General features: G+C 46.2%; 1 protein-coding gene across 1 annotated transcript in view; it reads left to right on the forward strand.

Annotated features, from left to right (window-relative positions):
* MRPL13 (mitochondrial ribosomal protein L13) overlaps positions 1–12,210 on the forward strand; it is a 114,777-nt gene that overhangs the window by 69,689 nt on the left and 32,878 nt on the right. The window contains exon 6 of the mRNA XM_075582315.1: positions 903–1,024. Within this exon, the coding sequence (XP_075438430.1) occupies positions 903–1,024 (122 nt within the window). The remainder of the gene's footprint in view (positions 1–902; positions 1,025–12,210) is intronic.

Consider the following 12,210-nt stretch of genomic DNA (forward strand, 5'->3'; position numbering starts at 1 on the left):
GCATAACTGGGATATCCGTTTGAGCCAGCCACGGTAGCCAAACTTTTTGGAATTTCGCGTCATTGTCATTAACTAAACAGGAACCAGCCACTCACACTTTATGTTGTTCGGATCGTATCCCCGGTACTCGTCTCCTTCGTGGCAGCCTGTACTGGTGGGGGGCTCTGGTCTGGTAGGAGGGGGGGGTCAGTCAGCCCAGAGTCGCAAGGGAGTCTCAGCAATCTGGGGGTGAGGAGCGTGGCCCCTATCTACTAGGCCCCAAGTTACCACTTCAGTTTTTTTGGCTAAATATTGTATAATTTGCTCGGTCTTGGGCTCTGAATGATCTCCATTTCAGGGACCATCCGAATTTAACATTTTTTTTTTTTTTTTTTGGCCGATTTTGAGTTAGGATTGCTCTGGATTAGATATCTGTATTAGAGTGCTTCAGATAAACACAGCTATCTCTGTCAGGCTCCAGGCCACGCCCCAGACACTCCTCATTTTATCAGACGTCTCAGCCCTTGGCTCTTAAAAATTTTTTTTTTAGGAAATTAAGTATGTCTGTGTCTTCAAGTAACTTCATAAATCATCCAGTCTGGAAAACACCCATATCATAACCACAACAGCGTTTAACCGACACTGTGATGTACTGTAAACTTCCTTGCACTGCAGCATTGGTGAATAATGTCTGTGCTTAATGTACAGTCAATCACACCGTGGTGAGGGCCATTGATTCTGTATCTTCATGTCACAATTTACCAATGTGAAGACAAGCTAGCCAAATTTGCACATGGCTGTGCTGCTGCCTGTGTACACTATATTAAATATATATACTGTACCTCTTTTATACTAATGGTATGCATCCTTCCTGTTGCATTCAATGGCTGATATATATGTATACATATTTCTTTTCATTGCAGGTCATTCCAGAAGACATCATGAAGAATCTTGTAGAGGAGCTTGCGCAGCCAAGGAAAGTTCCCAAGAAACTGGATGAATATTCCCAGGAGGAAATTGATGCTTTTCCAAGACTCTGGATTCCGTAAGTATAATTTAACCTAAGACTTTCTCTTGTGTGGTTTCAAACAGGATTTCATTTTTTTTTATAACTTACACCACTATTTGCTTTTCATCTTGGTCAAATTCATCATCATTTCTCAAAACACAATTTCTTACATACATGTATACTCCAGTACACAAGTTACATAGTGCTATATTGGGCACAACAGTAGAAGACACAATAACAGTTCTCTGTAATATTATTATAAAAAATATTCCAAAAAGCATTACTCTATGTACAGCCTTCCTCTGGATCAATAAGTAAGTATAGATATAGGATAAAGTATCTGAAGTCTAAATTTAGCATAGGTTGAACTTGATGGACGTACGTCTTTTTTCAACCTCATCTACTATATGTAACGATGTAACAGCAATTCTGACCTTGTCAACACTAGAAGATTAAAGGTTGATGTATATTATTATTGTTACTATTATTATATTTTTGCTGTTATGCGTAGCATGATAAAACCTTACCAATGGCTTAAAGATCTGTCATTACCAAGAAACCTTATTTGAAAAACAAATAAACATACCTGAAATTACAAGACAAGCGCATCGATTGCTAGAAGTGATTGGATCTTTTGCCCCGTGTTTGTGGGGAGAGTATTTTTTTTCTCTATTTCAAGTAACCCCCAAAATGCCCCATAATAAAAATACAGGTAGTCCTCGTTATCCAACGTTTCACTTTATAACGAATGGCATATCCAACGCTTTACAATGCAACCCTAGGGGCCTTTTTCGACGCCAGAATGCGTTATCCAACGCTCGCCGCCACTGATTAACATGGGACTCACTTTATAACGGTTTCACTATCCAACGCTACTTCCAGAACGTATTCTGTTGGATAACCGAGGACTGCCTGTACTGGAGCCATAAACATTGTTTATTTCAAACTTGATATAGTTGTCCCAACATTTTCCATAGGTGTTTTATCTTAATAGATATCTAGAAGTATACGATAGAGGCACACGATAAAAGTACAATAAAGTGTTCAATGACTGAGATACCTGCCTTAAACAGTGGTAAAGAAATCCCAGGAGCACCAAAGACATAAGCACTACATTAATCAAACTTGAATCAATCAAAGCCGCCTTTAGATACCATGAACCTTTTAACTTTAAAAAAAAATTATATCAGGATCCATTGTGTGAACTTCAGTGCAGGTGGCACACAGCTTTAACCACAATTTGTTTTTTTTTCCTGGGAGGCCCGGCGTATGTGTACACCAGGTTATTCTATGCTAAGCTTAGTGCTTTTATGTTTGCATGGTGTGGTTTGTGCTGGCTTAGTGTTAATGATCTCCAAGGAATTAAACTCCTCTGACACACAAGTGAAACCTCAAAGCATGCGTCTAAAGAGTCTCCGACATCTGAAACTCAGACACTCTGTGAGCAGACTCTGAATCACATTGTGAAGTTAATCCAATGTAATAAGTGCTTTCTCTGCACTTTATTTCCTTATTACTTGCTGAAGTCTTTTGTACCCTTTCGCCAAAGCTTTCCGCTCTGAAATGTGGTCCTTTGCTCTATTTCCCCCTTGTTTTCCTACAATCACCATTTATCCCAGCCCCCTTAGCGCCCCGTTCTCTGCGCTAGAGTTAAATCTAGATGTGCGGAGTATAATACTCCTTTTCAAAGGGATCAATAGCAATGAATTGCACCCTTCATTTCCAAAAGTTTCAATTTGTTTGGAGTGTTAAGTCATGGAAAAAAGAATGCTTTGAAGTCAAATGGAAATGACTCGGCCTCCATGTGTTTAATGAGAGACCTTGTACCGCCTACTGTAGTGCCAGCAGCCTGTGTAATGAGAACGCAAGACTTTTCTTTGCCAAAAGGAAACTCATGTGCAGCTTTTGGAGACAACCAGCCGAGCTTGAGATTGTTCAATTTCTGCACATTTCAAAGTAAAGCCCTAAAGGCTCATCTTTAGAAAGCCATTACAATATGATATGCCCGCTTGTTTTAGATGGATCAAAGTGCCGTTAAAATAGCATTGGTACAGTACTTTTGCATATTGGAATGAAAGGGGGTGTCTGTTGGCGATCCCATTTTTTTTGTGTTCATGTATTGTAACAGGCATTTTTGAAGTTCCCCCTTTTATAGTTGCAATGGATCCTTGTTCCCTGTTATTTCGGCCTCACCAAGTGTATAATTATTTGTTTTATGTCTGCTTTAGTTACATTAACACAACACTGGGAAAGGGGAGTGATGTATAATAGCGCTAAAGGGAATTACAAACAATTGACCCTACTCTAAGGGTGAGCCCTATGGTTGCAAGGCAGCCTGGTGGTAACCTGACAGTACAATCAGAATAAACAGCAAATAAACAAAAGAGATACCGGCGCCTAATGAGTCCAAAAATAATGGAATCCTGGATATCCAGTAGAAATAGTTCCAGTTCCAAGGGAATCAACAGTCTCTGTATCTTGGGGTATTCAGATTTGGCTTGATGCAGTGGAAGTAGAACATGCAATGAAAAAATAAATATTTAGTGCAACACAGTTAAACAATTTATACAGACATATTTGCAACTGGCTGACACAAACAGACAAAACAAACAGACACAACTAGACAAACAACACTTAAGCAAAGCTAATGATAAAAGTTATTTATTAAACTAGATGATAAAAAGGACAAATGGCTAACAGACCGCTCCGGTGGGTTAAAACCTAGATAACACTCACAGGACGGCTGCTGGTAATTCGCATAGCGCCAATGGGGGCTGGTGACCGCGTGTGGGGGATCCGCTCAGTGCCTCAGACGCCTAGTATTCCTTCTGCGTCTCTCTACTGGCAAAAACCGGAAGTGACGCCGTCCTCGTGGCGGACCGGAAATGACGTTGCCGGATGTGACGTCAGAACCTGGCAATCTCCAGTGGAAGATACAGGAAACGGCGATCTGCACCTCCTTGCCCCACAGTCGTTGGAAGAATGCACTCAGCACTTGTACTGCTTGTAAATATAAGCCACCAAATGTCCTATATATGGATAAAAAAATGCCCTACGAGGAAGTGTGTTTAGACGCACAAAACGCGTAGGGCATTTTGTATCCATATATAGGACATTTGGTGGCTTATATTTACAAGCAGTACAAGTGCTGAGTGCATTCTTCCAACGACTGTGGGGCAACGAGGTGCAGATCGCCGTTTCCTGTATCTTCCACTGGAGATTGCCAGGTTCTGACGTCACTTCCGTTTTTTGCCAGTAGAGAGACGCAGAAGGAATACAAGGTGTCTGAGGCACCCAGCGGATCCCCCACATGCGGTCACCAGCCCCCATTGGTACTATGCGAATTACCAGCAGCCGTCCTATGAGTGTTATCTAGGTTTTAACCCACCGGAGCGGTCTGTTAGCCATTTGTCCTTTTTATCATCTAGTTTAATAAATAACTTTTATCATTAGCTTTGCTTAAGTGTTGTTTGTCTAGTTGTGTCTGTTTGTTTTGTCTGTTTGTGTCAGCCAGTTGCAAATATGTCTGTATAAATTGTTTAACTGTGTTGCACTAAATATTTCTTTTTTCATTGCATGTTCTACTTCCACTGCATCAAGTCATATCTGAATACCCCAAGATACAGAGACTGTTGATTTCCTTGGAACTGGAACTATTTCTACTGGATATCCAGGATTCCATTATTTTTGGACTCATTAGGCGCCGGTATCTCTTTTGTTTATTAACACAACACTGATTTCTTTGAAATGATTAGCGTATGTGCTTCGTGATTTTCTCTTGCTTAACATGTTGACTTTAAAAAGTTCGAGGCGATCCTTCATTCTCACATGTAACTCCTTGCTTTACTTTGGATATGCCTTATCTGGGCTTATCAATACATTGGTGGGCCTTCTGGCAAAGAAGAGTTTCAGCACATGTATTTATGTATGTATATCTTTATTTATATAGCGCCATCCTGGTACATAGCACTTTACAATACACGTGACAATATTACGCAATGGGAATAAGCGTTTCAAACATGAAAGTAACAATAGGAAAAAGAGTCCCTGCCCTGATGAGCTTACAATCTACCCTATTTCCTCGATCCTAAGATGCACCCTTGGTTTAATAAAAAGATTGGGGGGGGGAAACACTACAGTAGATGTGCAGATTTTTTTTATTACTTGCAGACAATAGCATACATTTATCCATACAATCACATATCACTGTCTTCTTCAGTATCACGTTCAGAGTTCGAGTTTGAGTGTAAAGATTCTTTTGAATCACTTTGGTAGTTGCTGAGGTCAGCGTTTTCCCACAAAAGATCATCCTCGGAACCATCAAGTGCATTTGTGATGCAGCATTTCTTAAATGAGTTCTCAATATTGTTTCTGGTATTTTTTCCCGAGCAGCTGACACCCATTCTGCAAGTTTTGATGCAGATGCCCTCTTAATTTTACCAGAAGGTGTTAAAGGAAATTTTTCAAATAGCCAGCTTGCCTCATACTCTTCTCTTATCTGATCTTTAAATGGTTTGTTCACTGAAACATCGAGGGGTTGAAGTTGGCTAGTCATGCCACCAGGAACAACCACCAAGTCACAGCACATGCTGGCGAGCTTATTCTTTATCTGTTCAGATAAATGTCCATGAAATGCATCAAGAACCAACATACTGGGTGTGTTACGTAGGGCTCCTGGACGTCTACTCCGGACAATTTTTACCCCGTCTTCCATCAGCTCAGCTGCCATCCATCCCTTCGGTTCAAATATCACCTCTATGCTGATGACACACAAATTTACTTTTCAACCCCTGACCTTACACCTGCTGTACTGACCAAAGTTTCTGAATGTCTCTCCACAATATCATCCTGGATGGCCCTCCGCCAACTTAAACTTAACATGTCAAAAACGGAGGTCCTCATATTTCTTCCCAAACCTGGCCCTATTACCTCCTTCAACATTACTGTTGGAAGTACTATCATATACCCAGTAGCCCAAGCACGCTGCCTAGGGGTCACACTCGACTCCTCTCTCACATTCAAAAGGTAGCTAAAACCTGTCGTTTATCCCTCCGCAAGATTACAAAGATACGCCCTTTCCTCAGTTGCTCGACTACTAAAACGCTGACCCATACCCTCATTCTCTCCCGTCTCGATTACTGTAACCTCCTAATGTCTGGCCTTCCTGCCTCTCACCTGTCCCCCCTACAATCTATCTTAAACACTGCTGCCAGAATCACTCTACTCTTTCCTAAATCTGTCTGTGTCTCCCTTGCTGAAATCCCTCTCCTGGCTTCCTATCAAATCCCGTATCACACACTTAATAATCCTCCTCACTTTTAAAGCTTTACACTCCTCTGCCCCTCCTTACCTCTCAGCCCTAATTTCTCGCTATGCACCATCCCGACTCTTGCGTTCTGCTCAAGGATGTCTTCTCTGTACCCCTTTTGTGTATAATGCCCTCTCCCGCCTTAAACCTTTCTCACTGACTGCCCCACACCTCTGGAATGCTCTCCCCCTGAATACTTGACTAGCACCCTCTCTATCCACCTTTCAGACCCACTGAGACACACATGCATACTGTTACGCCGGTGCTGCCCCCAGACCAGACCCGTCCCCTGAGCTGAAGGGGGAAGTTGTAATACACGCACCCGCAGCAAAGGGAGCGTGTCCGGAGTGTGGTATGAAGCGTTGCCAGGCCAGGTGTAGTAAGGTAGACAATACTTGCCGGTACCGGTTGTAGAGAGAGAGTGAATGATGCCTTGCCGAAGTCAGGGAGTGGAGAGTGGAGATAGGTCGTAGTCCAAGCCGTGTTCAAGGGGTTACCAGAGTGAGCGTTGTCCAAGGAGTGCCGAGATCGAGAGCCAGACGGGGTAGTCGTACGAGCTGCGTCAGAACCTGTGAAAACACTGAGAGAATCCAGAAGTACTTCCATACAGAGACTATGTCGAGCAAAGACTGAGAGCAGAGAGGAGCTAGATAAAGCAGGAAGGTCCAATTAGGAACAGAGGCGGGACAGGAAGAGCTACAGGGAGACACTGCAGATTGTTGAAGGCATAACAGGCCAGGTGAGTCTTGTTAGCAACTTGAGTATGCCCGTGCAGTGTGCGGGGGCGGAGCCTGAGGTCCGGGGGACGGGAATAAGAGTGTGCAGACTGAGCGTGCTCCGTAACTCGTGTACGCGTGTGAACCGAGCCAGTGGATGGTGCAGGTGTGCGTGCAGCAGGGCGTGGCCGCGCCCTCCGCTGAGCAGAGGAATCGCCGAGGGGAGTGATCCCGCGACGGCGGCAGGGGCGAGGAGCCGTGGAGGCAGTAAGGCAGGATTGTTTTGTGTGTCCAGGGGCTCCCTGCGGGGAGGGAGTGCTCTGTGTGGGGAGCGAGGAGAACGCCGATTCCTGACAGTACCCCCCTCTTCAGGAACGGCCTCAGGACGGTCCAAGAACGGTTTCTCTAGAAACTTTTTCCTGAAGGACTTAAGAAGGGCCGGGGCATGAATGTCCTTTGAAGGTACCCAGGATCTCTCTTCAGGGCCAAAGCCCTTCCACTGCACCAAGAACTGGAGCTGACCCCTGGATAGGCGAGAATCCAAAAGAGAGTGAACTTTGTATTCCTCATTATTTTGTACAGTAATGGGATCCGGTTTACGAGTCTGATCCGGAAAGAAGTGACTGGAGATAAATGGTTTTAAGAGGGACACATGAAAGACATTGGGAATCGTCATACTGGGTGGTAGTTGCAGCCGGAATGCCACGGGATTGATTTGTTCACAAATAGGGAAGGGACCCAGGAACTTAGGTGCCAGTTTAGGAGATGGTACCTTGAGGTGGATATTCCTAGAGGATAGCCATACCAAATCCCCTGGTTTGTAACTGGGCGCCGAACGACGACAACGATCGGCCTGTAGTTTCGATCTGCGGGAGGAGTTGAGAAGGGTAGACTGAATCCTGGACCATGCGGTTTGGAAGGAAGAAATGCGTTCATCTACGGCTGGTACTCCAGAAGGAATGTTGGGGATGGGAAGACAGGGAGGGTGGAACCCATAATTTATAAAGAAGGGCGACTCCCGGGTGGACTCGTTTTTTGCAGAATTGACGGCATACTCTGCCCAAGAGAGGAGTTGAGCCCAATCATCCTGGAAATCGGATATAAAACATCTCGGGTACTTCTCCAGGGATTGATTGATTCTCTCCGTTTGTCCATTGGACTGAGGATGATAGGCGGAAGAGAAAGAAGAAGAGATGCCCAATCTCTTCGTGAAAGCTCTCCAAAATTTGGATACGAACTGAGAACCTCTGTCAGAAACAATGGACGAAGGGATCCCATGAATCCGGAAAATCTGCTCCGTAAAGATATCAGCAAGGGCGGGGGAGGTGGGTAATCCTTTAAGTGGAATGAAATGGGACATCTTCGGGAACCTGTCCACGACCACCAAGATAGTGTTCATTCCTCTGGACCTGGGCAACTCCACGATGAAGTCCATAGAAATGTGGGACCAGGGGCGGTCGGGAACTGGAAGGGGTAACAGAAAACCCTGAGGCTTTTGACGGAGAGTCTTGCTTTGAGCGCACGTGGGGCATGCGCGGGTAAATTCCAGAATATCTTGAGACATCCTTGGCCACCAGAAATTCCGACGAATGAGATCAGTAGTCTTCTTAAAACCTGGATGACCTGCAGATTTAGAGGAGTGACCCCAAGACAGGACCTCTGGAACAAATTTGGATGGTACAAAGAGTTTGTTGTCGGGAACGACCAAGTCCTTGGGAATGCGTCTCTGGGAGTGCAAAATCTTGTCAAGATTCTTGAAAGAAGACGTGGCGAGAATCCTCTCATGTGGAAGGATAGTCTCCAAAAATTCCTCTGGCCTCTCTTCAGAAGAATGTATTCGGGAGAGTGCGTCTGCCTTTACGTTCTTGGTCCCGGGGATATAGGAAAGGTGAAAATCGAATCGAGACAAAAAAAGAGCCCAACGAGCCTGGCGTGGACCAAGGCGTCGAGCGTTCTCTATGTAAAGAAGGTTCTTGTGGTCCGTGAGAATAGTAAACGGCTCTTTTGACCCCTCCAGCAGGTGTCTCCACTCTTGAAGAGCCATCTTCACGGCCAGAAGTTCCCTGTTACCCACGTCATAGTTCCTCTCGGCAGACGAGAATTTCTTGGAAAAATATGCACCGGGATGTAACTTATCTTGGGGCGTGGGTCTCTGGGAAAGAACGACACCAGCGCCGCAATCAGAAGCGTCGACCTCCAGGACGAAGGGAAGTTCGATGTTGGGATGACGGAGAATAGGTGCGGATATAAAGGCTTCCTTGAGTGTCTCGAAGGCGGAGATGGCCTCGGATGACCAAGCAGAAGGATCAGCTCCTTTTTTGGTGAGCGCAGTGAGAGGTGCCACAATGGTGGAAAAACTCTGTATAAACTTACGATAGTAATTAGCGAACCCTAAAAAACGTTGTATGGCCTTGAGAGAGTTGGGTCTTGGCCATTCAGTGACTGCTTGAAGTTTACCGGAGTCCATCATAAACCCCTCATCGGAAATGATATACCCCAGGAACGGAGTAGAGGTCTGATGAAAGGTGCACTTCTCCAGTTTGGCGTACAAATGGTGGTGACGGAGACGGGAAAGGACGTAGGAGGTGTGGCGTATATGGTCCTGGAGATCTTTGGAAAAAATCAGGATATCATCCAAGTATACAATAACAAAAATATTGAGTACCTTACAAAAGACGTCGTTGATGAAATCCTGGAAGACAGCGGGAGCATTACATAAGCCGAAAGGCATTACCAGATATTCGTAGTGTCCACTACGCGTGTTGAAGGCCGTCTTCCATTCATCCCCCTTCCTGATGCGCACCAGGTTATAGGCACCACGTAGATCCAACTTGGAAAAAATCTTGGCCCCCTGTAATTTATCGAACAGTTCGGTAATAAGGGGAAGGGGGTAACGATTTTTAATAGTGATGTGGTTTAAACCCCTCTAGTCGATGCAAGGCCTCAATGACCCGTCCTTTTTCTTGACGAAGAAAAACCCAGCCTCTGCTGGGGAATTGGAGTGACGAATAAAGCCTTTCTTGAGATTCTCCTGGATATATTCATCCATAGCGTGAGATTTTGGTAACGACAAGGGGAAGGTCTTGGACTTGGGTAGGGAGTAACCTGGAACTAGATCTATCGGACAATCGTAAGTCCTGTGTGGCGGCAAGAGGTCTGACTGTACCTTATTGAAAACGTCCCGGAATTGATGGTATACGGAAGGTAGAATAACTTCGAGAACAGAGGTATTGGCCAGTAGTTGATGAGTCTCGCCTGACCTCGGCCTCCAGGAAATGGGAGCAGAGGAAGTCCAGTCAATGAGAGGATTGTTAAGCTGTAGCCAAGGAAGACCAAGGGTGATGGGTATCCCAGGAGCGTGAATGGCATCGAGAACTAAGATCTCCTTGTGCAGATGTGAGGACAGAAGCAAAGGAGCCGTCTCTAAGGAGATGTGGGCCGGGGTAAGAGGACGTCCATCGATACCGACGAGTGCGATGGGAACCTTTTTTCTCACGAGTGGTATGCGGTTTAACCTGGCGAATTCAAGAGACTGGAAATGTAAGTTTCTTAGGGAGTTCACCTTTAGAAAGGGGACGTGGAGACATTACACCCAGAGAGAGCCCCTCTGTACTCACTGGGTGTTCCCGTTTCACGGACGCAGTGGACACTCCCGAACCAGATGTTCCATGGATCCGCAGTAGAAACACAATCCCCTGGCGTGGCGGAACTGCCGTATCGGTGTGCGGATGCGTTATACCCCCAATTGCATTGGCTCTGGCAACTCCAGAGCAGGGCAAAGAGGTATGGTAGCACTTGGGGGAGCAGGAGTGTTGCTGGGAGTACTGGAGAACGGAACTTGAAAGTTATGGACGCGAGTGCGCTGACGCTCTGAGCGGCGTACCTGGATACGTTGATCCACTCGGACGGCCAAATCAATGAGGACCTCCAATTGATCCGGCCTGGATTGGCGAGAGAGTTCATCCTTGATGGGATCTGCCAGGCCTTGCCAGAACACGGATATGAGAGCCTCTTGTCCCCAGTTAGTCTCGGCTGCTAGAGTCCGGAATTCAACAGCATACTGCGTCACCATTCGCCGTCCCTGAGTGATCTGGAGGAGAGAAACAGATGCCATCTCCCGACGAGCGGGAGAATCGAATACTTGTTGGAACTCGGCTTTAAATGCCGGGTAATCTTGGGTAAGGTCAGAACGTCGCTCCCAAACCGGGGAAGCCCAACCCAGGGCGCTGCCAGTGGGGAGGTTATAAATGTAGGCTACCTTCTTGCGATCAGTATTGTAGAGATGGGGGGGCCATTTCAAACTGCACCTCACACTGGTTTAGGAAACCCCTACAATCTTGCGGTTCACCTGCATAAGGCTTGGGGGGAGGAATCCTTACATCTGAGCTGCTAACTGCGCTTGCGGAGTGGGGGCTTACATCTGGCGGGGTCGCGGTCAGTACCCTGTCTGAGAGTACTGCGACCTGGCGTGTAAGTGCCACAATTTGATCCGCCATCACCTAGTTTTGCTGAAGCAGATTAGAGAGAAACTGTTGAAGTTCGGTCTGGTCTGCGTCTTGTGGGCTCGACATAATGTTACGCACGTGCTGCCCGCAGACCAGACCCGTCCCCTGAGCTGAAGAGGGAAGTGGTAATATACGCACCCGCAGAAAAGGGAGCGTGTCCGGAGTGTGGTATGAAGCGTTGCCAGGCCAGGTGTAGTAAGGTAGACAATACTTGTCGGTACCGGTTGTAGAGATAGAGTGAATGATGCCTTGCCGAATTCAGGGAGTGGAGAGTGGAGTTAGGTCGTAGTCCAAGCCGTGTTCAGAGTGAGCGTTGTCCAAGGAGTGCCGAGATCGAGAGCCAGAGGGGGTAGTCGTACAAGCCGCGTCAGAACCTGTGAAAACACTGAGAGAATCCAGAAGTACTTCCATACAGAGACTATGTCGAGCAAAGACTGAGAGCAGAGAGGAGCTAGATAAAGCAGGAAGGTCCAATTAGGAACGGAGGCGGGACAGGAAGAGCTACAAGGAGACACTGAAGATTGGTGCAGGCGTAACAGGCCAGGTGAGTCTTGTTGGTAACCTGAGTATGCTCGTGCAGTGTGCGGGGGCGGAGCCTGAGGTCCGGGGGACGGGAATAAGAGTGTGCAGACTGAGCATGCTCCGTAACTCGTGTACGCGTGTGAACCGAGCCAGTGGATGGTGCAGGTGTGC

Source organism: Ascaphus truei, chromosome 2, assembly GCF_040206685.1.
Source record: "Ascaphus truei isolate aAscTru1 chromosome 2, aAscTru1.hap1, whole genome shotgun sequence".
NCBI classification, from domain to species: domain Eukaryota; kingdom Metazoa; phylum Chordata; class Amphibia; order Anura; family Ascaphidae; genus Ascaphus; species Ascaphus truei.